Source organism: Condylura cristata, unplaced genomic scaffold (assembly GCF_000260355.1).
Source record: "Condylura cristata isolate star-nosed mole 26May11 unplaced genomic scaffold, ConCri1.0 scaffold00004, whole genome shotgun sequence".
Classification (NCBI taxonomy): domain Eukaryota; kingdom Metazoa; phylum Chordata; class Mammalia; order Eulipotyphla; family Talpidae; genus Condylura; species Condylura cristata.
Window position 1 is genome coordinate 37,926,053 of NW_004567105.1, and position 22,532 is coordinate 37,948,584.

Sequence of the window (22,532 nt, forward strand, 5' to 3'; positions counted from 1 at the left end):
AGCCTCAAACTTTCTTTTTAAAAATTTTTTATTACTATATGTATATTTTTAACATCATTTTTCACTTTTGTACAATGTGTGCTTTTTCTATCTCGGGTGTGGTCTCTACGAAGTTCCCACCACCAGTTCACCCATGTATCACCACCATAGTTCCTCGTGTTCTCCCCACCCATGCTCCCCTTTTCCCCCCTGCAACCACAAACTTTCAATAGCTAATTTTGTCCATTTGTCAAATGAGGACCAATTAGGTTTGAGAGTGGTTTCATCTGTTAAGGATACAGGTCAGTGATAAACAAAAAATAGTGGCTTTTTCTAAAATTACCTTTGAATATTCTTCAACTGACCCTTTTAGTTCAGTATACCAGTAACTACTGAATTCTTTTCTTAGACAGATTTTCTATGGCATCCAATTAATTTCATCTTCATCATCATCTTTGAAGATAGGAATGTAACCTCAACACTCAAACTGTCAAGTTTCACTTATTGTGTGGTTGAAATTATTACAATTCTGATCACTGATTCTTCAATATGCATGGCTCTGTAATAATTATTGTTGGTGGGTGAAAGCTATTGCATAGACTAGCAGTCATAACTTTGCATTTTTTCATATCTTCAATTCTTTGTCCAATTTTGTTAGTTCAAGTCAAGAAATTTAAATGCACTATGTGAACTCTACCCTGTACTTCAGGACACAGTGGCAAACAACTAGATATGTGATGCATGTTATATAATTTGCATAAAGTATATGATTTTGATACTGAGAGCAGAAGAGAGAATAGGACCATGATTAAAGCAATGAGGGAGAAAATAGCCTGACAGATAGGGAGAGTGTGAACTGAGTCATAGTATAGGCAATGAAAGAGGAAAGGATATTTAGGGAGAATCTGAAAGGTTTGGTGATTAAATAGATGTGGCAGTTAAAAGATTAAGAAGAGATTTTTATTTTAAAGGTAGTGAAGGGGATTGAGAAAGACCTGAGTGTATTTCTAAGCTGGAAGGAAAACGCAAGCAGAGAAAGAGATGTAAGATACAGGAATGAAGAGATGAGTAAGACTGATATTCAGAGCACAGACTCAAAGCAAGTTAACATCTTTCTGAGACAAGTGGAAATTGAAGGAAAGTAAGTTCAGATGCTAACGAGTTTGAATGTGCAGGAGCAAGAAGCTGACCAAATCCATGCCATACAACCTTCATATTAAAAGCAAAGATCAACTTCCATTAAAAAGAAGTATCTTGGGAAACTGTAGTAGGTGGAAGAGCAGGTGAAGTGAAAGCTGGATTGTTTTAGTTAATACAAATGAAGACAGAGAAAACAATCTACAAAAAAGCTAGGCATGCAAAAATACAGTGACTCGAGTCAGAAGTAAGAAATCTAAGAACTGAAGACAATGCTGGCATTAGAAAAACCTAACTGAAGATATTTTAGTACAACAGACCTGACCCAAGGAACCCCAGGAAGGTGCTCAAGTACAATTGCACAAGCTTATGCATATATTCCTAGGTGTGATCCTAGGCTTGGATTCTGTGGTATTTGCTTTAAGATTTAAAGTAGTATATATTCTGAATCACCTTAGAACTGTAAGATAGTGTGATTCATCTATTCCTGGTATATCAATTTCAAATGAGCAAAGTCACAAACAAGAAGCGCAGTGGGGAACACCTTACTGATTTCACATATCTCACACTCCCCTCATCCCTCTCCACTCTACACCTTGCTATTATACCATCCTTTCTCTTTGCTCACCTTGACCCTGCTTCTCCTGTACAATCTCAAAGAAAGTACATACTCAAATTCTCCTTTAGTCTACTATCAAAATCAGCTCCCTATAAAAGCATATTTAAATCTATCCTTAATATTCAATTTTATACATCAATAACCAAACTGAAAAGATTGTGTAAAAACACTAACCTGGGGCAGATGCTACATGGGTCTGGGTTTGGACTTGCTCTATAGCTTGTGGCCTAATTTCAGATAAAATTTGATGACTGGAACTTGGATGTTCGACGAGTTTTACTGCAGCTAGAGCATCAGGGCCAAACATCTGAATATCCATAGAAACCAGACACACTAACATATCTAAAATGAATTAAAAATCAAGTTATTAATATATAAATATATCAAAACAGTATCTTTGAAAAAACATGCTATACAAAATAGTGCTTTTCAAATTGCAAGTCCAAGCATCACTGTACATAAAAATTATTTGTGGATTTTAGAAAAAGATTTATAGGCTCAAAAATCATGGAGAGAGGTTTACAAATCTTTCATTTCAAAAAGTTCAAGTGATTCTGATGTGTATATTTAAGAACCAATGATATGGAAAGTGGCATTTTAATTTCTCAATAATAACAGTACTCTTCAAACCAAATGTAACTCTACTTTTAGCATTTCTATCAAAGAAAGAAATTATTTTAATCATAAGTAAGATGTTAACATGACATATTTTAGTATGTTTAAAACTGACAACCTGCATTAAAGTGTTAACTGATTTTAGGAGTAATACTAAGGAAGTTTATTTAGCTTTAACTGCTGATAGTAGCAGCTGTGTAACAAACAGACCTATTTCCCAAAGTCACACATAAAATTTTTGCTGATTTCAATTCTGATATAGTGATAGAAATGAAGAGACGGAATAGCTATCACAATTGGCGAAATACATCCTGATCTCTGACAATTTCTTGATTATCTTAAAGCAGGCAAAAAAAGAATAAAGCAAAGCAGTGTGTCTTGAAGGTAATGACTCCTCTAAATGAAACAGTAAACCTCAATTATCAGTTATGATACTGTATAGAAACATTTAAATTTTTCCTCAGTAAAGAAAACCACAAATATTTCTGTGTCTTATTCTTACCTATGCTCTTTTCCACTTTTGCAATTTTTGTACAAGCAACATCTCCCATTTCTGTAAGCATATATAGCACCTCAAGTGTGGAGATTACGAGCAGCACATCAGGTAAAGTGAGATGACAAATGATCTCTTTGTATGAATCCTGATCAACATATTCACAAATCAAAACGCCATTATCTTCAGCTTTGCAAAGATTTCCCAGAATTTCCATGCCTGTAAACACAAGCAAACATGTATATTTTAACAGATTATAAAAGTTTGCACACTTGACACAAAGACTTAAGTGAGTACTCACCCCTCATTTTTAAAAATCTATCCCTTGACATTAAACATTTTGTAACAGTATGAAACATCAGATGAGTAGTTTTGAAATCAACAGGGTCCAATAAAAGCTGGAAAAAAGAAATGACACTATTGTTGAGGTAAGCTTCTTCCAGTGCTATACATTTAAAACTTAATAAAAATGAACAGAAAAATGTTGTGTAACTGCAAAGTATGTAATTACTGTGAGAACAGTCATCTCTAAATTTGAAGCACCATTTCAAATATCTTTTCCACAAAAATATGATTCTGCTATACATTTTTTTTCTTCTATTACATTTTAAGGGAAAAAAAGTTAGGTATTTAACATTCTGTAAATATACAAATATAATAATGTCACATCCTAAAATTTTAAAGTATACATCACTGCTAACTATAAAAACTGTTTTTAGATACTGTTACATGCTTACCTCAGCTGCAATATTTCCTAATGTGTCAAGGCCTAATTGCCTTAGAGAAATAAAATGACTATGTGCAGAAAGTAATAGGAAACGAAGACAGGTGCGATTAGCTGCCAAAAGCTTAACATTGCCCTCCTCAAAGGAAAGATTTCGCAAAATCACTGCAATCTGAAGTACCCGTTGTCCTTCAATATCATTAATGCCCAGCTTTCGAGGTGGATGAAATAAAGATTCCCAAATCCATTCTCCTGATGTACTTTCTATAATGGAAAACATAATTTGCTTAATTTGGTATCTCATTTGTTATTGGTATTTCAAAATTATTTAAAAGTCATTGCCATTGTCTTACCATGAGACTTATTTCTATCAGAAATGAGGTCACGGACTTCATTATCATCAACAATGTCTTTCCAAAACTGTAATGAAAAATTATTATACTTAATTCCGACAATTTGAAACACTATTTTATTTATTTAAAAACAAACATACAAGCCCTCCCTAGCGGTGCAGAGGGTTAAAACATAGCACTATCAAGGTATCCACAGCCACTGCAGCATGAATTCGATTCCTAGTCAGGGAAGTAATGCACATAGTGTGGCAGACCTCTTCTGTTACTCCCCTCAGCCGTGTATTTCAGTCAACCTGCCTATTCTGCTCTCCACTCTGTCTCTGGTGAAGCCTCTCAGCCCCTACACCTCTGGCCTGTACCCCAGAGTTCTTGTATGCACAAGTAAATAAAATTAAAAAAATAAATAAATAAAAATAAGTACACATACTATGACACGTGTACTTCTTTTAGTTCATGGCAATATTATATTCTCTGAATTCAATTCTTTGATATATCAGTACTTGATTTTCTACAGTTTAAGGTAATTATTTAGACAAAAAATCTTCTTAGAATAGGGATTAAAAATATAGCCCTCTAGGCCCTCCCTGGTGGCGCAGCGGGTTAAAGCACAGCACTAAGAAGTTAAAGCCACTTCCGCATGAGTTCGATCCCCGCCTGCCCCGGAGGTGACCACATAGCGTGGCAGACCTCTCCTGATCCGCCCGCTGCTCCCCTCAGCAGTGTACTTCGTTGATCTGCCTGTTCTGCTCCCCACTCTGTCTCTGGTGAATCCTCTCACCCTCTGCATCTCTGGCCTGTACCCCAGTTCTGTATGAATAAATAAATCTTTAAAAAAAAAATAGCCCTCTAAAAATATTTCTAGAAGAATTAAGGCATCAGTAAACTTAAACAGGAAAATTCTTTCTTTTATGTGTATTCACTTCTAAATAAATTTAGTATTTCCTTGCAGTTTTTGAAATAATGAATGTTACACAACAAACCAAAAAATTACTAGCAGTTATCTGTGAAACTGCTACAAATATGAATCACAGATATTTTCAGGTCATTTTACATCCATGGAAAATACCTAAAAAAAGTGTTTATACTCATCAGTAATTGAAGATTATGACAATTATTAATTCTACCAAGAAATTTTAGTGTCACCAGATTGTGCACAGACATTCCTGAGATGATAGCTGGCTTGCTACTAAGCAAATTCTACATCAAGAAAAAGTCAAACACAAAGGGTGAAGCCATATATTCCTATACTGGGCCATTATTCCATAACCATAAACTATTTTGATCCATAAGTAAGAGGGGCTAACCAAAAACCACTGTTTAATGCTTTCTTTCTCCAGGCTAAGAAACAAATGCCTTTATAGAATTTTATACCAACACAAACAAAAGAAGCACTTTTTACTTCAACTAATCTATTTAACTGTATTGTTAATTGTAAAAAATTAAGTATTTGGAATATCAGTTCACTTTTTATTTCTAAACATTCTGGTATACAGAAAACAACTTTATTTTTTGTATTAGGTCTTTTGTACCACAAGTTGACAGAGGAAAGGTCCATCACCAAGAGGAACCACTATACAAAAAAATCCACAATGAAAACTTTTTTATAACAATATAAAACAATTAGACATAAAGAAAAAGGACAATGGGTCAATAACCAACAATGAGGACCATACAGAATATGTACTAAAAATATCAAACACGGAGTCTTATGTGAACATATTCAAATTTGAAGCTTAAAGAGATAAAATTATGAACAGGAAAAAAAGCATACAAGACATAGGTATACAGCAAAAAGTTCTAACATAAATAACTGAAGTTCCTAAGGAGTAACAAAGAGAACAGGGAGAAATAATATTAACAGAGAGAGAGCAGAAAAATTTTAAAATAAAGGAAATGTCAACCTAAAGATTTAAAGAGTACTCCAAACTTTGAGAAAGAAAGACAAATAAATATGTGAAACTGAAGATGATAAGAAAATTCATGGAGAAAAATTCAAGGAGAAAAATCTTACATGCAAAAAAAATGTAAAAAAGAACATGATTTTGAAAAGAAAAGGAAATTAAAATGACACCAAACTTAGAAAAAGAAATAATAGAAGCCAGAAAAGAGTGGGATATTTCAAAGTAATGGCAAAAAACAAAAACAAAAACAAAAAAACAAAGAAAAAAACAAACTACCAAACTAGAAAACACTTCAAAACTGAAGTGAAATAAAGACATTTTCTGATAAATAGAAAGAAAACTCATCTACAAACCTGCACTAGAGAAAAATATATGAAAAGGTAAATATGATACACTCAATATGAATACTAAATAAACAAAACACAGAAAATGTCATATGCTGTAAACATATGAACAGAGCTCAAATCTAAGAAAAATACTTAAGAGACTTTTGCTCAAATCACAGTGGAGTAACTGTTAATGCCAAGTCATACATCAGAAACCAGTACTTAAAAAATAATTGTTTTCAGAGATTGGAGAATAAGCAAGGCAAAACTACAGTCAGTCACCAAAAAACAGGGAAGCCAAACTACTATGAGTTCAATGAGTGACCATATTTTTATACAGATAGTCTTTCTACAATATGGCACAGTGACAAGAAATCTAAGCCAAGAAGAGGACACAAATAAGAGTTCAGCAAGGTCAACACAGCTAGAATGTAGAAGCAAATTTGAAAGGAAGGGCAATGAAGAGAAAAAGTTCCATGAATCTACAGAAGGTTTGACTAGTAGGTACTAAGCTATACAAAAGTGTACAGTCAAATTCTAATTTGTCAGGCAGAATGGAAACAATTGGACAGAACAACACCTAGGAAGTGCAGCTGAGTAATGACCAAAACTGAGTAGAAAATCTACAAAGTCAGCTCTTTATTAGTAGATGTTAACTATTCCTAAGTAAAGACTAATCTGTATCAGTCATAACAATGTTTAAAAACGACTCTCCGGCCCTCCCTGGTGGCGCAGCGGGTTAAAGCACAGCACTGAGAATCTAAAGCCGCTTCCGCTGAGTTCGATTCCCGCCTGCCCCGGAGGTGACCACATGGCGCGGCAGACCTCTCCTGACCTGCCCACTGCTCCCCTCAGCAGTGTACTTCGTCGATCTGCCTGTTCTGCTCCCCACTCTGTCTCTGGTGAAGCCTCTCGCCGCCCCTGAGCCTCTGCCCTGTACCCCAGTTCTGTATGCACAAATAAATAAATCTAAAAAAAAAAAAAAAAAAAAAACGACTCTCCAAGGATCAAGATGAACTGTCAGTTAAAAGCATGCCAGCAAATTCAACTGTCCTGAAAGCCATCAAAGTTTAGAAATCCATAACATTCCTAATATTCATCTCTGATTAAAAAACAAAATTACTGGAATAATTTTATTCCATAACCAAGACAAAAAATAAATTTCAACGAAAATGTCAAAAAACAAAAACAGACACTAGAATATTAAACAAGCAGAAAGGACTTTAAAATGAGCATTTTGAATATTTTCAAGGTTTATAGGAATGGGATGAAGATAATGAGGGGAGAAATGGATGATATAAAAGAAAATGAAATGGAATTTCTAGGGTTGAAAAACAGTATCTCAAATTAAAAGTTCACTAGATGGGCTTTAACTAGAGATGATAAAATTGAATAATGAAATTCTTCCAACAATAAACCAAGAAACTAAATGAAACCTCACCAAAGTAAACTACAAGTCATATCATAATCAAATTAAAATTCTCCAAAAATAAAAGAGAGCACCTTAAAAGAGATCAGAAAGAAATGTGCCTCCCCCATGATGCAAGGGGTTAAAAGCACATCACTATGAAGCTATCTGCAGCCACTGCAGCCTGAGTTCGATCCCTTAGCCAGGGAGGTGACCCACATGGCATGGCAGACCTCTTCTGTCTTACCCCCTGCTCCCCTCAGCAGTGTTCTGTCAATCCCCCGTCTGTTCCCCACTCTGTCTGGTGAATCCTCACACACACCCTGTACCTCTGGCTTGTGTCCCAGTTCTTATATTCATAAAAAAAAAAAAAAAAAAAAAAGTAGTCAGAAAGAACCTAACACAACTGAATGTTAAGGAAGTTGACTTGCAGTTATGCTGCAAATCAAATGGCAATGAAATATGACCTTTAACTGTTCAGAAAACACCATAAAAACACAACAATTCTATATGTAGTAAAATTACCCTTCAACCATAAAGGCAAAATAAACTTCCAGGAAAATAAAAGCTGAGAGCCAAAATTCAGTCACATCAATAATTTCATAAAGTATAAATGGTCTGAAAACACTGAAGAAAATGAATTGCAAAAAAGGCACAATGGAAAAAAAGAACTAAAAATTATCTATAAGATATACTGTATGTAAACCAAAGATGAAAAATTATTTCAAAAGAAAGATATTTTAGTAATCATAATAAAGCTGATGTAGATAAATAATATTAAACAAAAAGGGACTTCAAGATAAAAGATATTATCAGAGGTCAGGAAAATATACTAATGATTAAAAACTATATGAGCAATATATGTACATGCAACTAACAACAGAGATACAAACACATAAAGCAAAACCTGACACAACTGAAAGGGAATATAAACACTCAGAAGTACCGTTGACAATTTTATCACTTATCTTTCAGGAAATCATAGTACAATTAAGTGGAAAAATATAAATTACACAGAAATCTTGAACAACACTCTTAAATACCTTGACTTAACTGTTATGAGTAAATATGATTAATAGTAAAATTCACACATTCTTTTCAAGTGCACATAAAACATTCATGAAGACCACACATGCTGGCCCTCCCTGGTGGTACAATGGGTTAAAGCACAGCACTATGAAGTTACCTATAGCTACTGTAGCATAAGTTCAATTCCCAGCCTGGGAGGTGACCTATATGGTATGGTAGACCTCTCCTGACCCACCAACTTCTCTCCTCAGCAGTGTACTTTATCAGTCTACCTGTTCTGCTCCCACTCTGTCTCTAATGAATCCTCTCACTACCCTGTACCTCTGACCTGTACCCAGTTCTATATGCATAAATAAATAAATCTTAAAAAAGAAAAATCAGGTAAAATATAAGATACAGAAAGGCTGAAAGGCTGAGAGTAAAAGATGAACCCTACAGAATGCATAAAATGCATAAAAGCTAATGTAGTTATATTGATATCAGATCAAAAAAGTTTTAAAGCACACGTATAGACAAAAAGGACATTTTGTACTATGTTCTGCTAATCAGAAAGATGTAACATATTTTTATGTGTACTAAGTAACGGTCTCAAAATAAATGAAAAAACTATTATAGAACTGCAAAGAGAGTCACATCCATAGTAAAACAGGGTGATTTTTAACACACTTTGTTTATAAGTGAATAGACAAAAATGTCAGTAGTGGTGCTGACATAATGAGTGGATTAACTATATTAGTCTGGCATACATACAACTCTAGAATATACATTTCATTCAAATAACACATGGAATATTATAAAATCTGATCATTGTGAGACTATTAGATAAAGGGTGAAAATATTTCGATTTAAAAGTATACATAGTATGTTCTCTGAAAATAGCTAAATATTAAATTTAGCTAAGTATTAATATGAAAAAAGCACAAAAAAAACAGCAATTAATGAAAATATGAGAAGTTACCGTGTAGTCACCCTCAATATATTTGTATATTCTTGATTTCATAATTCAACATTTTGTTCATTTTGCAGTTTAATCTCCAATTTTGAGTTAAGCAGTTTCTATGCTTAACTACAACACAAGGACTAGGCTTTCAATATGTGGGTGAGTACAGGATATATGACCTGTGTCTGTTTGTGAAATAAGAAATTAGAAGCAATTCCTTATCATGATGAGCAATGTAAAGATATAATAATCTCAAAGAAAGGGAGACAAAAGGAATTGCTGGTCACTACTTGTGTTTTGAGGCTAAAAATAATCACCTAAATACTTCCACCATTATCTTGTGCTTGCAAACCATGTAGACTCTGGTTTTACAATAAGCATCATCGATGAGTAATCTACTGAAAAAATAATAGAAAGTCCTTCTGATCAGCATTTCGTTTCAGGTGACTGGGAAAATAACACAGTAGTACAGAAATAAATTCTCCATCTAATTTATACAAAAATCCCACAGAAACCAAAGTGCTCAAATTCATAAATCAACATTATAAAACAAATATAGATGATCTACCATATATATGAATGAGTAGAATTAAAGTTGCAACAAGCTTACATGTTAGAATTAGCTATAAGGTGTTTGTTTTGTAAGTATATATGTACTTAATTTCTAATGTTTACTTTATATATATTGACATTTTCATATGTAATTTAAATACAAATAAGAGTTTTTAATTATTAAAAGTATAAAAGATCAATCAGCTAGGCAAGACTTGGAAAATAGAAAGAGGGCATCTGGAAATTAGCAGCACAAAAATGAAACATAACAAAAAGAGTCAGGTAGCACAATTAGACACAGGTAAGAGTGACTAAGTTTATCAAAAACAAAAATTAGGAAATCAGGGTCTCCTTGGTGGTGCAAGGGGTTGATCAGCACTATCAAAACTATCACCAGCCATTGTAGTACAAGTTTAATCCCCAGGCAGGAAGCTAACCCAATGGCACAGGAGATCTCTCCTGTCTTGCCTGCTGTTCCTCTTTCAGCAGTTTTTTTTTCAGTAGATCTGCCTGTTCTGCTCTCCACTCTGTCTCTGGTGAATCCTCTCCCCAAATCTCTGGTGTACACCCCAGCTCTTGTATGCATAAATAAATAAAAGAAAAAACTTAAATAAAAAATAAGGAAATTACCCAGAAAACCATATGGAACAATAGAGACAATATATCAAAGAAGGAAAAATGATATGGAGTATACAGTGAGAAAATTCTATATTGAATTACAAAAGTAAAGTAACTTGGCACAGGATTGCAAGACGCCAAAGATTTGAAATTAACCACAAATGTTAAAAAATAATTTTTTAAAAAGATTTATCTGTGCATACAGAACTGGGGTACAGGCCAGAGACTCAGGTGAGAGGCTTTACCAGAGACAGAGCGGGGAACAGAATCGACGAAGTACACTGCTGAGGGGAGCAGCGCGCGGGTCAGGAGAGGTCTGCCACACTATGTGGTCACCTCCCGGGCAGGTGGGAATCGAACTCATGTGGAAGCGGCTTTAGCTTCCGCTGTGCTTTAACCCGCTGCGCCACCAGGGAGGGCCAGTTAAAAAATAATTTTTAAAAAGTCATAAAATAACTGACAGAAATAAAAGAAAAATACCTTATAATTTAGAATATTATACGTACAATGAAGACATAAGTAAAGACAGCAAAAAAAAATTTTCAGTAAGACACTTAATAAGAGAACTAGTTAAGGGTGTGTGTATACCTTGAAAAAAAATGCACACTCAGAATGAAGATAGCACATATGAGCAAATGAAGGGAAAGAAATTATATTAAAATGTTTGTCTGTTTAAGTTTGAATGACATGAAGGTATACAAATAATACAATTAATATACTTAGCAATGGATTGTGTATGAGTAAAACTAGAAATATTTTCTCCAGTTAGGAAATACAAATTTTTATTAAAATTTCAATAAAAAAATTTCATGACTAAAAATACTGTACTAGGCTTTTTTCAATGTATACAAATATGAAGTCATTGTGTTATATATCTGAAACTGACATAATGTTGTATGTCAACCATTCCTCTATTAAAAAAAAAAAAACTGTCAGAAGTACTCAGTTTTCCATTAGTAGAAGCACCTCATAATTACTAGCTTTTATGAGTTAAACCTATGGTCTAGAATTAAGAAAATTCATAAAAACTTATGTTTTAGGATACAACTCACTTTTCAATAAATTTTACAGATCATTAAGTAAACTAGTTTAATTTCATGATTCTTTAATTAAAATACCATTCAAAAAGTCTTATTACTTGAGAGAGATTTGCAAAACAAGTCTCTTCTAACTCAAATTTATATTTCAATATACAAATTTTTACTGTAAATTGCTTTTTATTACTCGTTATTAATCAAGTATGTTAAAAATCTGTGGTATGTGGGAGCCATTAAGGAAACAAAAGGGGCAAGCTAATAATTTTTAAATGCAGAAGTAAGAAAAGGAAAATTCGGTGTGGTATTAGATAAAGTAATCAGACATAAAAGTCAAGAATTCGCTTAAAGTGTTTTTATATAATAATAGATTATAAATAATCTAGGAAAAATCAGAAAATAAGTTAGAAAACAATTTTTCAAGGCCTGCTATTACTTAATTGAAATACATGACCTTCTTTTGAAACTATATTCCCAGACATTTTCCTCTAGATTAACAGCTATTAATCTTCTCAGAGTCATGGGAAAATCTGAGGATTTAATGTAAGTCTGGATCCTCATTCTTTCCTGAATTGCATAGTTTCAGAATGTACATAAAAACAAAACTTCCTGAAAACTCACCCTCAGAATCCAATTTAAGTTCAATTTTGCTTTGTTACAGATTTGTCATTCTTAGAAATCAATACATATTCAGAACTTCATTTTTGTTCATTAGCTATTCTAAAACATTTTTTACTCAGTCACAACTTTTAAATAGATATCTTTCTGTATTATGCTAAGATATATATATATATTATCTCATCTATATACTATATATATAAAATGAGCAACTACAGCTCCTTAAGCCCTTGATTACATTAACTCCAATGGACATTTTCATATGAATTACCTTAACGAAATCTCTATCAGTCTTCTCCTTCCATTCTTCTCCAAATACAGTAGAAAAGGATCCTAAAGCTGAAAGAATAAATAGGATATTCAGTAAAATAGAATTATTTCTTTCACTTGATTCCTGAAGTGCTAGGTTTGCAAAAGTAAAAATGTGTATTTTAAGCTATCTTGTTCACTACAAATTGTTTTGCAGTGAATGATAAAAAATCCTGATAATCTCTTCCGAAAGTGTTTTTAAGTATAGAATTTATAGAAAAATGTGTGCTTTTACATACTAAAAATATAAAATTTTCATGATAATTATATAGACTATAGAAAAAGAATGGAGTAACAAGTACTACTGTACATTAGCTTTCACATGTAGAGGAGAAAAAAATTATTCTTTACTCTTTAGATGTTCAAGCTTTTTCTTATGATTTTAGATTTTTATCTGGGGTAAAATCATAATCAGGATAATTTATCTTGACTTGTCCATAGTAATCCTAGTACCAAAAGTATTTCACAAGCTCCCAACTGCAATTTTTTTAATAGAGTTGTGTCATGGAAAATAGTGTAGAAAGTTGATCATCCCTGGGAATATATCCCCAACACACATTTAATTTCTTGATTGCTTTGAGGTAATGAGCATGAAGTAGATGAAAGCAATTTGTAGGTAAGAATGGACAAACTACAAGTCTTATTAGTAAAGCAGAATGTATAGGTAGGTGGACATATAAGAGAAAACAGAAGTCTTGCTGCAGGACTGATGTGAAACCCCCTAAACTGGTTCAATTTCTTTGTCATTAATGATCATTCAGGCTAGTGTCACCAAGACAAAGTTTAGAAGAGAGAAATAGTAACAAGTAAGGATTGTTCTCCTTTCTGCAGTAGGCCTCATCATTGCTATCAAAAAGGACAATTTCATGAAACCAGGTGTTGCTGGTCTTGGACATATGCTATGCCAGACATTAAGTGTCATCATGAAGAACATATAGCCTGTTCTGAGGACTGGAATTGGCCACTATTCCCACACAGTGAGCATCAACATGGCAAGGAAAAAATTGTCAAAGTCAAAGATCAATTAAGTCTTTTGAGAAAGTTTGAAATTACAGTTACCTCATGTCCACAAGGATGTTGTGGGTAGCCCCTAGGACAAAAATGTCAACTAGAATATGTTCAGAGAGCCTGCTCTTAAACATAAGATCAAATGTGAGACCATGGTCAAGTTCAGGGACGGTGGCAAGAACAAAAGGTACTTTCAGAAGCTGTGACTTCAGGTTTGATCCAATTATACAGTATACAAAAAAAAGTCAAATTGAAGTTATTCCTAACATATTGCTAGACTAGTTATAATTTGAAATCTGTACATTAATTAAAAAAATTCGGCCCTCCCTGGTGGCGCAGCGGGTTAAAGCACAGCACTGAGAATCTGAAGCCACTTCCGTATGAGTTCGATTCCCGCCTGCCGCCTGCCCCGGAGGAGACCACATGGCGAGCCAGACCTCTCCTGACCGCCCGCTGCTCCCCTCAGCAGTGTACTTCGTCCATCTGCCTGTTCTGCTCCCCACTCTGTCTCTGGTGAAGCCTCTCACCGCCCCTGAGCCTCTGGCCTGTACCCCAGTTCTGTATGAATAAATAAATCTTAAAAAAAAAAATTCTCATGTAATTCATACTTCAAATAATATGGAACAAGTAATTTTTGGAAATCACACAAATGTCATCTCCTTTAAGGAATTTTCTCAGGCTTTTAGTGTACTTGTATTTATTAACGAAGTTAATTATGAAGCTTTCCATTTTCAAATGCTTCTTTAAAACACCATGTCCCACTGTTCTCCAGCATAGGTTAGGGCATATAGTTACATGTGATATCACTGGTTTCTCCTATATGTTGGTAGGTGATAGTGTCAGTTGTAGGGCCAGACAGTAAAGGAGCATAAATATAAATTACAGGGCACAATATGCATTTCTCTTTAAAAATCTAGGTGAATATCTTCATCAACTATCAGATGAATCTGTAATAAAAGCTACTACTTTTGGAATGTATAAACTATAGATGCAATTCTAAACAGAAAAAGCACATATGTGAAAATTTTAACTAAAAACATTATAGTAATCTAAAAGGTTTAACTATTTGATTATAAAGTAATCAAACATCTATAAGTATCAATTTAATTAGAATAATGAAGTGTACACACTACTAAAGAGAGAGAAGGTTTTTGTTTGCCTTGAAAAACCTTATCTAGAAAATTATCAATGGAAAAAGAATACTAGATGGAGCGATAGGTGGAAAAATTAACGTTTTTGTCACATGGAAATTTTATTATATGTCCTTAAATACACAATATGTATAAACAATCCTAAAAGAAGTGCCACCTACAGTATTTCAATTTTACATGTCCTAAAAAATAAAACCTCTCTAAAAGTCTAATCAAATCAATTATATCCGTAATTCTCAAACTCAGAGATAATTATTTTTATAATAAAAACTATTGCTACTTGGGAGTCTTTATAACATCTCTGCTCATCCTGGAATTCTATAGTATGTTTGAAATGATAAACATTCTCTACATAGCAATTGCTAAATTATTACTGAGATTGCTACACTGCATCTGTCTAGTTTTTCGATAAATAAAAGTGCCTAAAAAAACACATAAAGATAACTGATCTAAAGACTGACAAGCCTTCCAGTGTACCAAAACTGTTAAGATTACATCTATCATACAGACACAAGTTAATTCTTATTCAATGACTAAATAAGAGCTCACTAAAATTATTTTGATTTGAGAAGATTCCAAAATTTCATATTAAAATTTCTAAAACATGTAAAACAATTAAAACTCCATTCTAAGTTAAATGCCAAAAAATGTCTTTGAAAGTACAAAATAAGGTATTAGGAACCAAAAGATAATGAAAGTAAGGTGGAGACGAACCAAATATACATCTTCAAAGTTTCAATTAAACTTAAACAAACCAGACTTCTTTCCTTCATCCTGTACCAAGAGAAGTTTCAGTTAAGGTAAGAAACTCTTTTTTACTTTTGTTTAATTTCAAGGTTGTCTTAAAAAAAAAAAAGTACATGCCAAATTTAAAGAATCCTATGCTGAAAATACCAAATCAAAGAATATTTTAAAAAGTACACAGTTGCCATAAATCAAACTGTAGAAAAGAACATTAGCAAATAAGTTGCTATTTAAAGATTTAAAAAAAAAAAAACTTAGAAGAAATTCTTAAGAATATCCCCAGTGTTGGGGTGGGGGAGGTAAGTGCACGGGACTATGGTGATGGCACATGGGTGACTCAGTGATGGGAAACCCATGGGGATTACAATTGAGATGAAAAAAAAAAAAAAAAGTACAAAATGATGTAAAAATAAACTATTATATTAAAAAAAGTGCATGAAAAAAATGTAGGCATGCTTTTAAAAATAAGAAAAAAAATCAAATTATGACTAAATAGGTCTCCCTCTCTTTCTAAAAAAAAAAAAAAGAATATCCTCACTGTATGCTAAAAAGTTTAGAAATGATATGATAAAATAATTCAATATGTCAGCACCCTATCAGTTAGCCTAATCAGTTAACATATTTCTCACAATAGAAGTTAAAAGGGTGTAGGGTTAAAGGAATGTGGAGTCAAAAAGTGAAAAAAAAATTACTATTAACATTATACAGTCAACTTAGATATTTAAAAAATGTATGTACACAAGAGATGTCAAAGATCTCAATTATACTATAGTAGGAGAATGAACAACTTGGTCTGAAGGGTAACCTATATTTAATGTGAAATAATTTTACAGAAAATAAAAATTTATTAATTATTAAATTTATTAATAAAAACCTGCAACTAGCAAACCCTACAAATTAAAACAATATGAAATAGTTTTGATTACTTAGGCAGCAAATTTTTAAATGCATACCTTAAACTATTTCACTAAAAATTATTACCACATACCACCAGAAAAATACTTCAGAAAACAACTTTTCTGAGGCCTGAATTTTTCTATCAGAATTGTGTAACAAATAATTTCCTCAAATCAAAAAACCTATATACTGTGCTAAGAAAACCCAGGACTTCTATTTCAAAAGCTCTAATGAGACTAAATTCCTGTTGAAATATTTAAGGTTAAAAATCAAATGTTACCTTAAAGAACACATTTAACAAAATAAAAGCAAATAAAGAATGTTATTTACTACTACTAAGTGGTTTTTCCCCTTAAAAACCCTTTTAAAGACTTTGTAACATCTTTACAAAATAATCAAACTGTTTAGCTCAGAACTTACTGTCATCAAAAACCCCAGCATTAGCAAGTAATAAAGTGATGATTTTAGGGTCTTTTTCAAGTTGCATGACGTGTTTGCTTTCATTTGACAGGAGAGTGCACACGTTAATAGCAAAGTCCACTTCATTTGGGAGTCCAGATAACAGTGAAAGCACCAGTTTATTATAATCATTTGGCGAATTGAAGTCCATAGATAGCCCATAACTTTGACGCAGGTAATCTAACGAAGATAAAAACAAAAGCACCTTAAGTATATTAAATACATCAAGTATTACGGCTAAGATTTTCTGAGTTCAGTACAGAAGACTGTTTTCTTTCATAAAATATAAACTAAGTTGAAATCTAAAGTTAAATATTCTAAACTCAAGTTAAATATGTATTATTTAAAGACCATTAGTAAAATACAAAAATGTATATTCTGTTGTATGTCACTGTCAAAATATTACTGTACAACTAGATAAAATAATCAACACTTTAGTTTTTGCATTTCAAGGGGTTCATTCTAATTTTAATATACTGTCAATCCAGGGACTGTATTGTTGAAATTTCTAATGTTTTGCAACAAAGTAGGCTACCTTTTCCAGCTAGCAATTATTACAGCTATAAGAATTACATTTTTAGGTCAGATTTACTACTATATAACTAGCAAAGTAAAATTTACACTTCTAATTCTCAAATTCTTTTAACCTCAACCACACAAAAGTTTCTTTATGTTCCTTTGTAGCCAATTCCCTCACTGATCTAATTTCGGTTCTGATAGCTTTCTTTTATTTCAAAATGTCAAATAAGTAGAACTATATTATATGTAGCATTTGGATTTGATTTCTTCCATTTAGCAAAGTGATTTTGAAGTGACTATCCAGTTTGTTCCTTTTTACTGTTATCTTATGGACATAAAGCAGTTTCTCCATTCCCTAGTTGAAAGACATTTGAATGATTTTCAGTTTGATTATGAACATGTTTCCATTAGTTATAAATATTCAAATACTGTGCAGATAGGTGCTTTCATTTCTCTTAGCTTGCTGGGTCATACATAGTGAATTTATTAACTTGTGAGAAACTAACATCCACAGAAGATGTTAAAATCTTGCATTGTTGTTGTTAGAGAAAAGTTCCTGATGCTCTTTATCCTTGTCAACACTTAACACTGTCAGTTCTGATCCACTTATCTAATACTTGTTTTATAAATATAAATATTTTAGATACTAACTTATCTTTTCTTTTTTTAGCAGAGGAAAAGTTTTCATTTTGAATAACTCTGATTAATAAAGTTTTCCATTTATGGCAAAGTAGCTAATTTGAAAGACTTTTGAAACTTTGAAGGAAGAGAAGATAGACTTATGGATTATAGATTATGTAAACTATAATATATACTTATAAGAAAATGCTGTTATTTCCAGAAATATTGACTCTGTTGTGGGGCAGGTAGGCCTTGGCAGTTAAATTCCAAGATACAGGCCCCCAATATATTTTCAAATAAAAACTTAACTACTTTAAACAGAAAAGGCAAGAAAACTAAGGATAGTTTTAGATGAAGCATTTCAGAAGTATATGGACTTAAAAAGCTCCCCTTCCCAAAACCTCACTAAAGAGAACATTAATAGAAATTTTACTGTCATAGCATGCCACAGAGGAAAATCATGTAAATAAGTCGTCTTCATTTCACAATGTAGACATTTGAGGACACATCTCTGCAGTTGCAAAACATCTTAGGACTTTCTCCAATAATAAAATGATCAACACAGATTCTTCACAACATTTGAAATTGAACAATTTTTTTTTGGTAATCTTTAAGTGAAAATTTCTCATAAACAGCATAATCTAAATATCTGGAGAAAAAGTAACAAAACTTCTGTAAATACAGGAAAAGATTTTGATATTTCTATATTGCACTCTGGAATCAGTAAAGGGAAGCCCAGTCTCAACAACAGTTAGCATCTGTTGTAATATTCCTGTTGTTCTCAGATAAACTGGAAGAAAAATTGTGAACCTACTTTCAACATTTTTCAGTTTTATGTGTATGCTTTCAGTATGACCTTAGAGTTATTCTGTTTTTACTAAAGAATAACAGATGCTATCAGATACTATGCTCAATAAAACCTTACCTGACTTTAGTGAAAACATTTCAATTAAAATAAAATGGTAAGTATAATAATTATGAAAAGTCCTTTCATTATGTCAGGCTTGGTAAAGATTTCTAAGGCAGTGTAGGAGAAAATGTTTCTGAGATTTTAACATCCTTCTTTCCTGTCACTGGGAGACAGGATTGAACAGCTATAATTTTATAATCAGACTGGAACTGAAAATTTATTTTCAACATTCTTGTCTCAAAGTTTATATAAATGTATCACTGCTGGAATACTTAATCTTAGGCAGTAACCTCTCTGTTTTCAGTCAGAGGGAAGAAGAATTGCTCTTGGAGCAGTTATGTATGCTACAGAACTCTATAGTACATTCTTTCCATTGATAATGGCAGTGACATTTCACTATAAATATGAAAGGAAAATCTTTATTCAAATACAACTAATAGTCCCACAACAATAAGAAATAAACCTAACCCTCTTCCTATATGAAACTTTTCCCAATTTAAATGCCACAAATACAAATGGACTGGGAAACTGGTCTTTTCCTTTGCCAATTGGATTAGAGTAAATAAGGAATATACTCCTGGCCTGCTCAAAAATTCTGTAATTTTATAACTTTTGAAGAGTTATTTGTCAATTTCTGCCTTTCATAATTTTTATACTGAAGATACTGCGAGTAAATTTTCCTGTAATCCTGCAGGATGAACTGTATCCAAATCAACACGACAGAGAAAGGTAGAAACCAAAGGATTCATAGCAAGTATGAAAAAACTATACAAATAACTGAAAAAAGAAAATCACATCCAATTAAATGATGTCAGCATTTAATAAACCCAAAGCTCAAAGCAAATCTGCTTAATTTTTTTTGTCACTCAAAGTCTTTGGTTAAAGAATCAGTATCCCCAAAGTAAAATTTGGTTCAATTTTCTATCAGTGTACAAATTCTATCATGGCAACTGAGTAAAACTGTACTTCCTATCAAATGGCAGTTGAAGTTTATTGTAATTTTATAAAATATATTTTAGTGTTTTTTTAAAAATAAAAATTAGCACAACAGGTACCTTTAGGAAATATATTCAAACCTCAATGGATAGTAAGGCTGTATGATAAAAGATATAAATACAAATCTTTAAAAAAATTATAACTAAAAAGAAAGGAAAAAAAGCACCTTTTAATTGCCTGAATTACTACCTCTTTTCAGAATGAATAAGATAGATTATAGTGGTAATGCTCCTCTAGCAACTCCTAGCTCCTTTTCTTTTATGAGTTGCCAATCCTGATTTTGTCATATATGCTACATGTTACATAACTGCAAACTTCCCTTTAAAAGGAGGACAGATATCATCATCAAGGAGTTATTGTAGTACTGTGTTGAACAATTTGGCTGTTCCCTTAACTAGTGTAGCTCTATCAATGACTTTCATTGGGCTTTTGAAATAGAAATATTCATATCATTCTTTCTTGAAGAAAATCACTTTTAATTAAGGGAGAAAAAAAATCAGATTCAGAATAAGTTTTACTTTAAACAAGATCAAATGTAGACATGGGTTAATTTGGGGAACTGTTAGAGCAGACACTGCAAATAGAGCAAACTATTGAACAAAAAGTGGACAGACACAGGTTTCATGGTACTGTAACACAAAAATCACAGAATTATAAAACTGAAATGGTCTTAAAGTAAATGACTCGTTCAGTGAAGGAACACCTCCACAACAGGCTTGGGTTATATAGTGGTAACAAGTTCTTTTCAGGAATAAAAAGTGTATCACCTAATAAATCACTGAATTTTAATATTATCAGTTTAAACTATTATGTCCACATCTGGACATAACATGTTTTACTTGAACCTTGGTTTTTGGTTTGCTCTCAATGGCTAACCAAGTATCAGATAGTCTCTCCTGATGGAGATCATGGAGATCACAGATTCTAGGAGATTGTGTTTCTTCAGTTATTATTAATTGAGGCAGAAATAAGGAGTTAAATTCAACATGAAAGAAACATTGAAATTGATAACACAAAATAAAATTTTAAAAAGTTAGTGATACTGGTACAAATCTGAGAGCTTAAATCTAAGGATAACAGATTGGGGTTAGTATCAACAGAGTAGTAAATATCTAACTATAAATTTTTCAAGAAAACATCCTTGAAAAAGATACAACTCCTTTTCTTAGGTCAAATGTTGATAATTAAAGAAAAGAGATATTTATCTCTTCAGAGTTCTCATCCTAGTCTTAACAGCCAGAACTACTCAACATTGTAACCCCATTTGTGCTCCTCAAGAACATTTTAACAACTGGATTATCTCTTAAATTGAGTCCTGCTGCTTTTAGCTGCAGATTACTACCATCAAAGAATGACTTACAGAGAGAAATTCTTATTCCTTGTATTATGGCAGAAAAATAATAGAATAATTATAAACATTTCTGAGAAATTCTGATTTTGGGTAATCTAGCAATTTTTTAAAAAACCCAATAGACTTTCCAATAAATGCCAGAAGTTGAGTGGACTTTTAGTATCCGGGGCTTCCTTAATCCTAACAAGTCCTTCTTTTGAGTGACTATCAGATTAAACTGATGGTTAGTCAAAACATTAAGAAAGAACTTTACTTGAGAATATAGGTATTTATAGCTTTGAAAATTCCTGCAACAAAAATCGTATGTAGTCTGTGACAAAAAGGCCCCTGACCAAGTATCAGATGTTGCCATTGCATCTCTTGTAGCACCCCAAGGACTTATAAGTCCTCATCTGCAGTAAAGGATTTTAAAAATTATTTATTTATACATACAAAAAATGGGGTACATGCCAAAGTAAAGGATTAATTCATTAGATAATGGGTTACTTTCCTAATTCAAAACAATGAGTCCATGCTTTGGTAAAATCAGTGATATTTAATGATATTTACCTGACACGCTGTGTTGCTGGTAATTGTAGGAAGATGGAATTGCACCAATAGGAAGCTGTGGCTTTGGATTGCCTGGTGGTACCTCATCATCCTCCTCCCCAAAATGATGAACTTTCTCATATTTTTCTAGGTAACTGAAATAGAAAAATAGCACAGCAGAGATTTAAAGACTTATGTCTTATTTTTTTTTGAACTCCTATCTGTATCTGTATTCTTTTTCTAGAGGCACTTAAAAAAAAAAAAAGTGATACAACCTACTTATATTTGTGGAATTGTTGTTTTAGCACCATAGATACAGAAGGTAATTCAAGCAATAGTACTCAAAGTGTTTTTAAATTGTTACAAAGACCACACCACTACTCAGAGAAATATAAGAGTAATAAAATCAAATAATAGCTACATGTAGACAAATGACAATGTTAACTGATTTTATAAAAATTATGCATGATGCATTGTAAAAGCCAAGTGAAAATGAGATTTCCTAATCCCTGTTCTCTCCATAACTTACCAGAGATAAATAAGTAGTTTATCCACAAACTTCGTGTATAAGTTTTACTTATTTTTTTAAAGATTATTTATGCATACAAGAACTGGGGTGCAGGCCAGAATTGCAGAAGGTGAGAGGATTCAGCAGAGACAGAGTGGGGAGCATAACAGGTAGATCAACTAAAA

At 32.6% G+C, this 22,532-nt stretch overlaps 1 protein-coding gene across 1 annotated transcript in view; it reads right to left on the reverse strand.

The window, feature by feature from the left end:
- ARID2 (AT rich interactive domain 2 (ARID, RFX-like)) overlaps positions 1–22,532 on the reverse strand; it is a 136,841-nt gene that overhangs the window by 46,767 nt on the left and 67,542 nt on the right. Inside the window, exons 2-9 of the mRNA XM_004675944.2 lie at positions 21,861–21,994; positions 16,876–17,094; positions 12,618–12,685; positions 3,921–3,987; positions 3,581–3,831; positions 3,145–3,241; positions 2,853–3,062; positions 1,910–2,077 (exon numbers count right to left, since the gene is read on the reverse strand). Of these exons, the coding sequence (XP_004676001.1) occupies positions 1,910–2,077; positions 2,853–3,062; positions 3,145–3,241; positions 3,581–3,831; positions 3,921–3,987; positions 12,618–12,685; positions 16,876–17,065 (1,051 nt within the window). The 5' untranslated portion in view covers positions 17,066–17,094; positions 21,861–21,994. The remainder of the gene's footprint in view (positions 1–1,909; positions 2,078–2,852; positions 3,063–3,144; positions 3,242–3,580; positions 3,832–3,920; positions 3,988–12,617; positions 12,686–16,875; positions 17,095–21,860; positions 21,995–22,532) is intronic.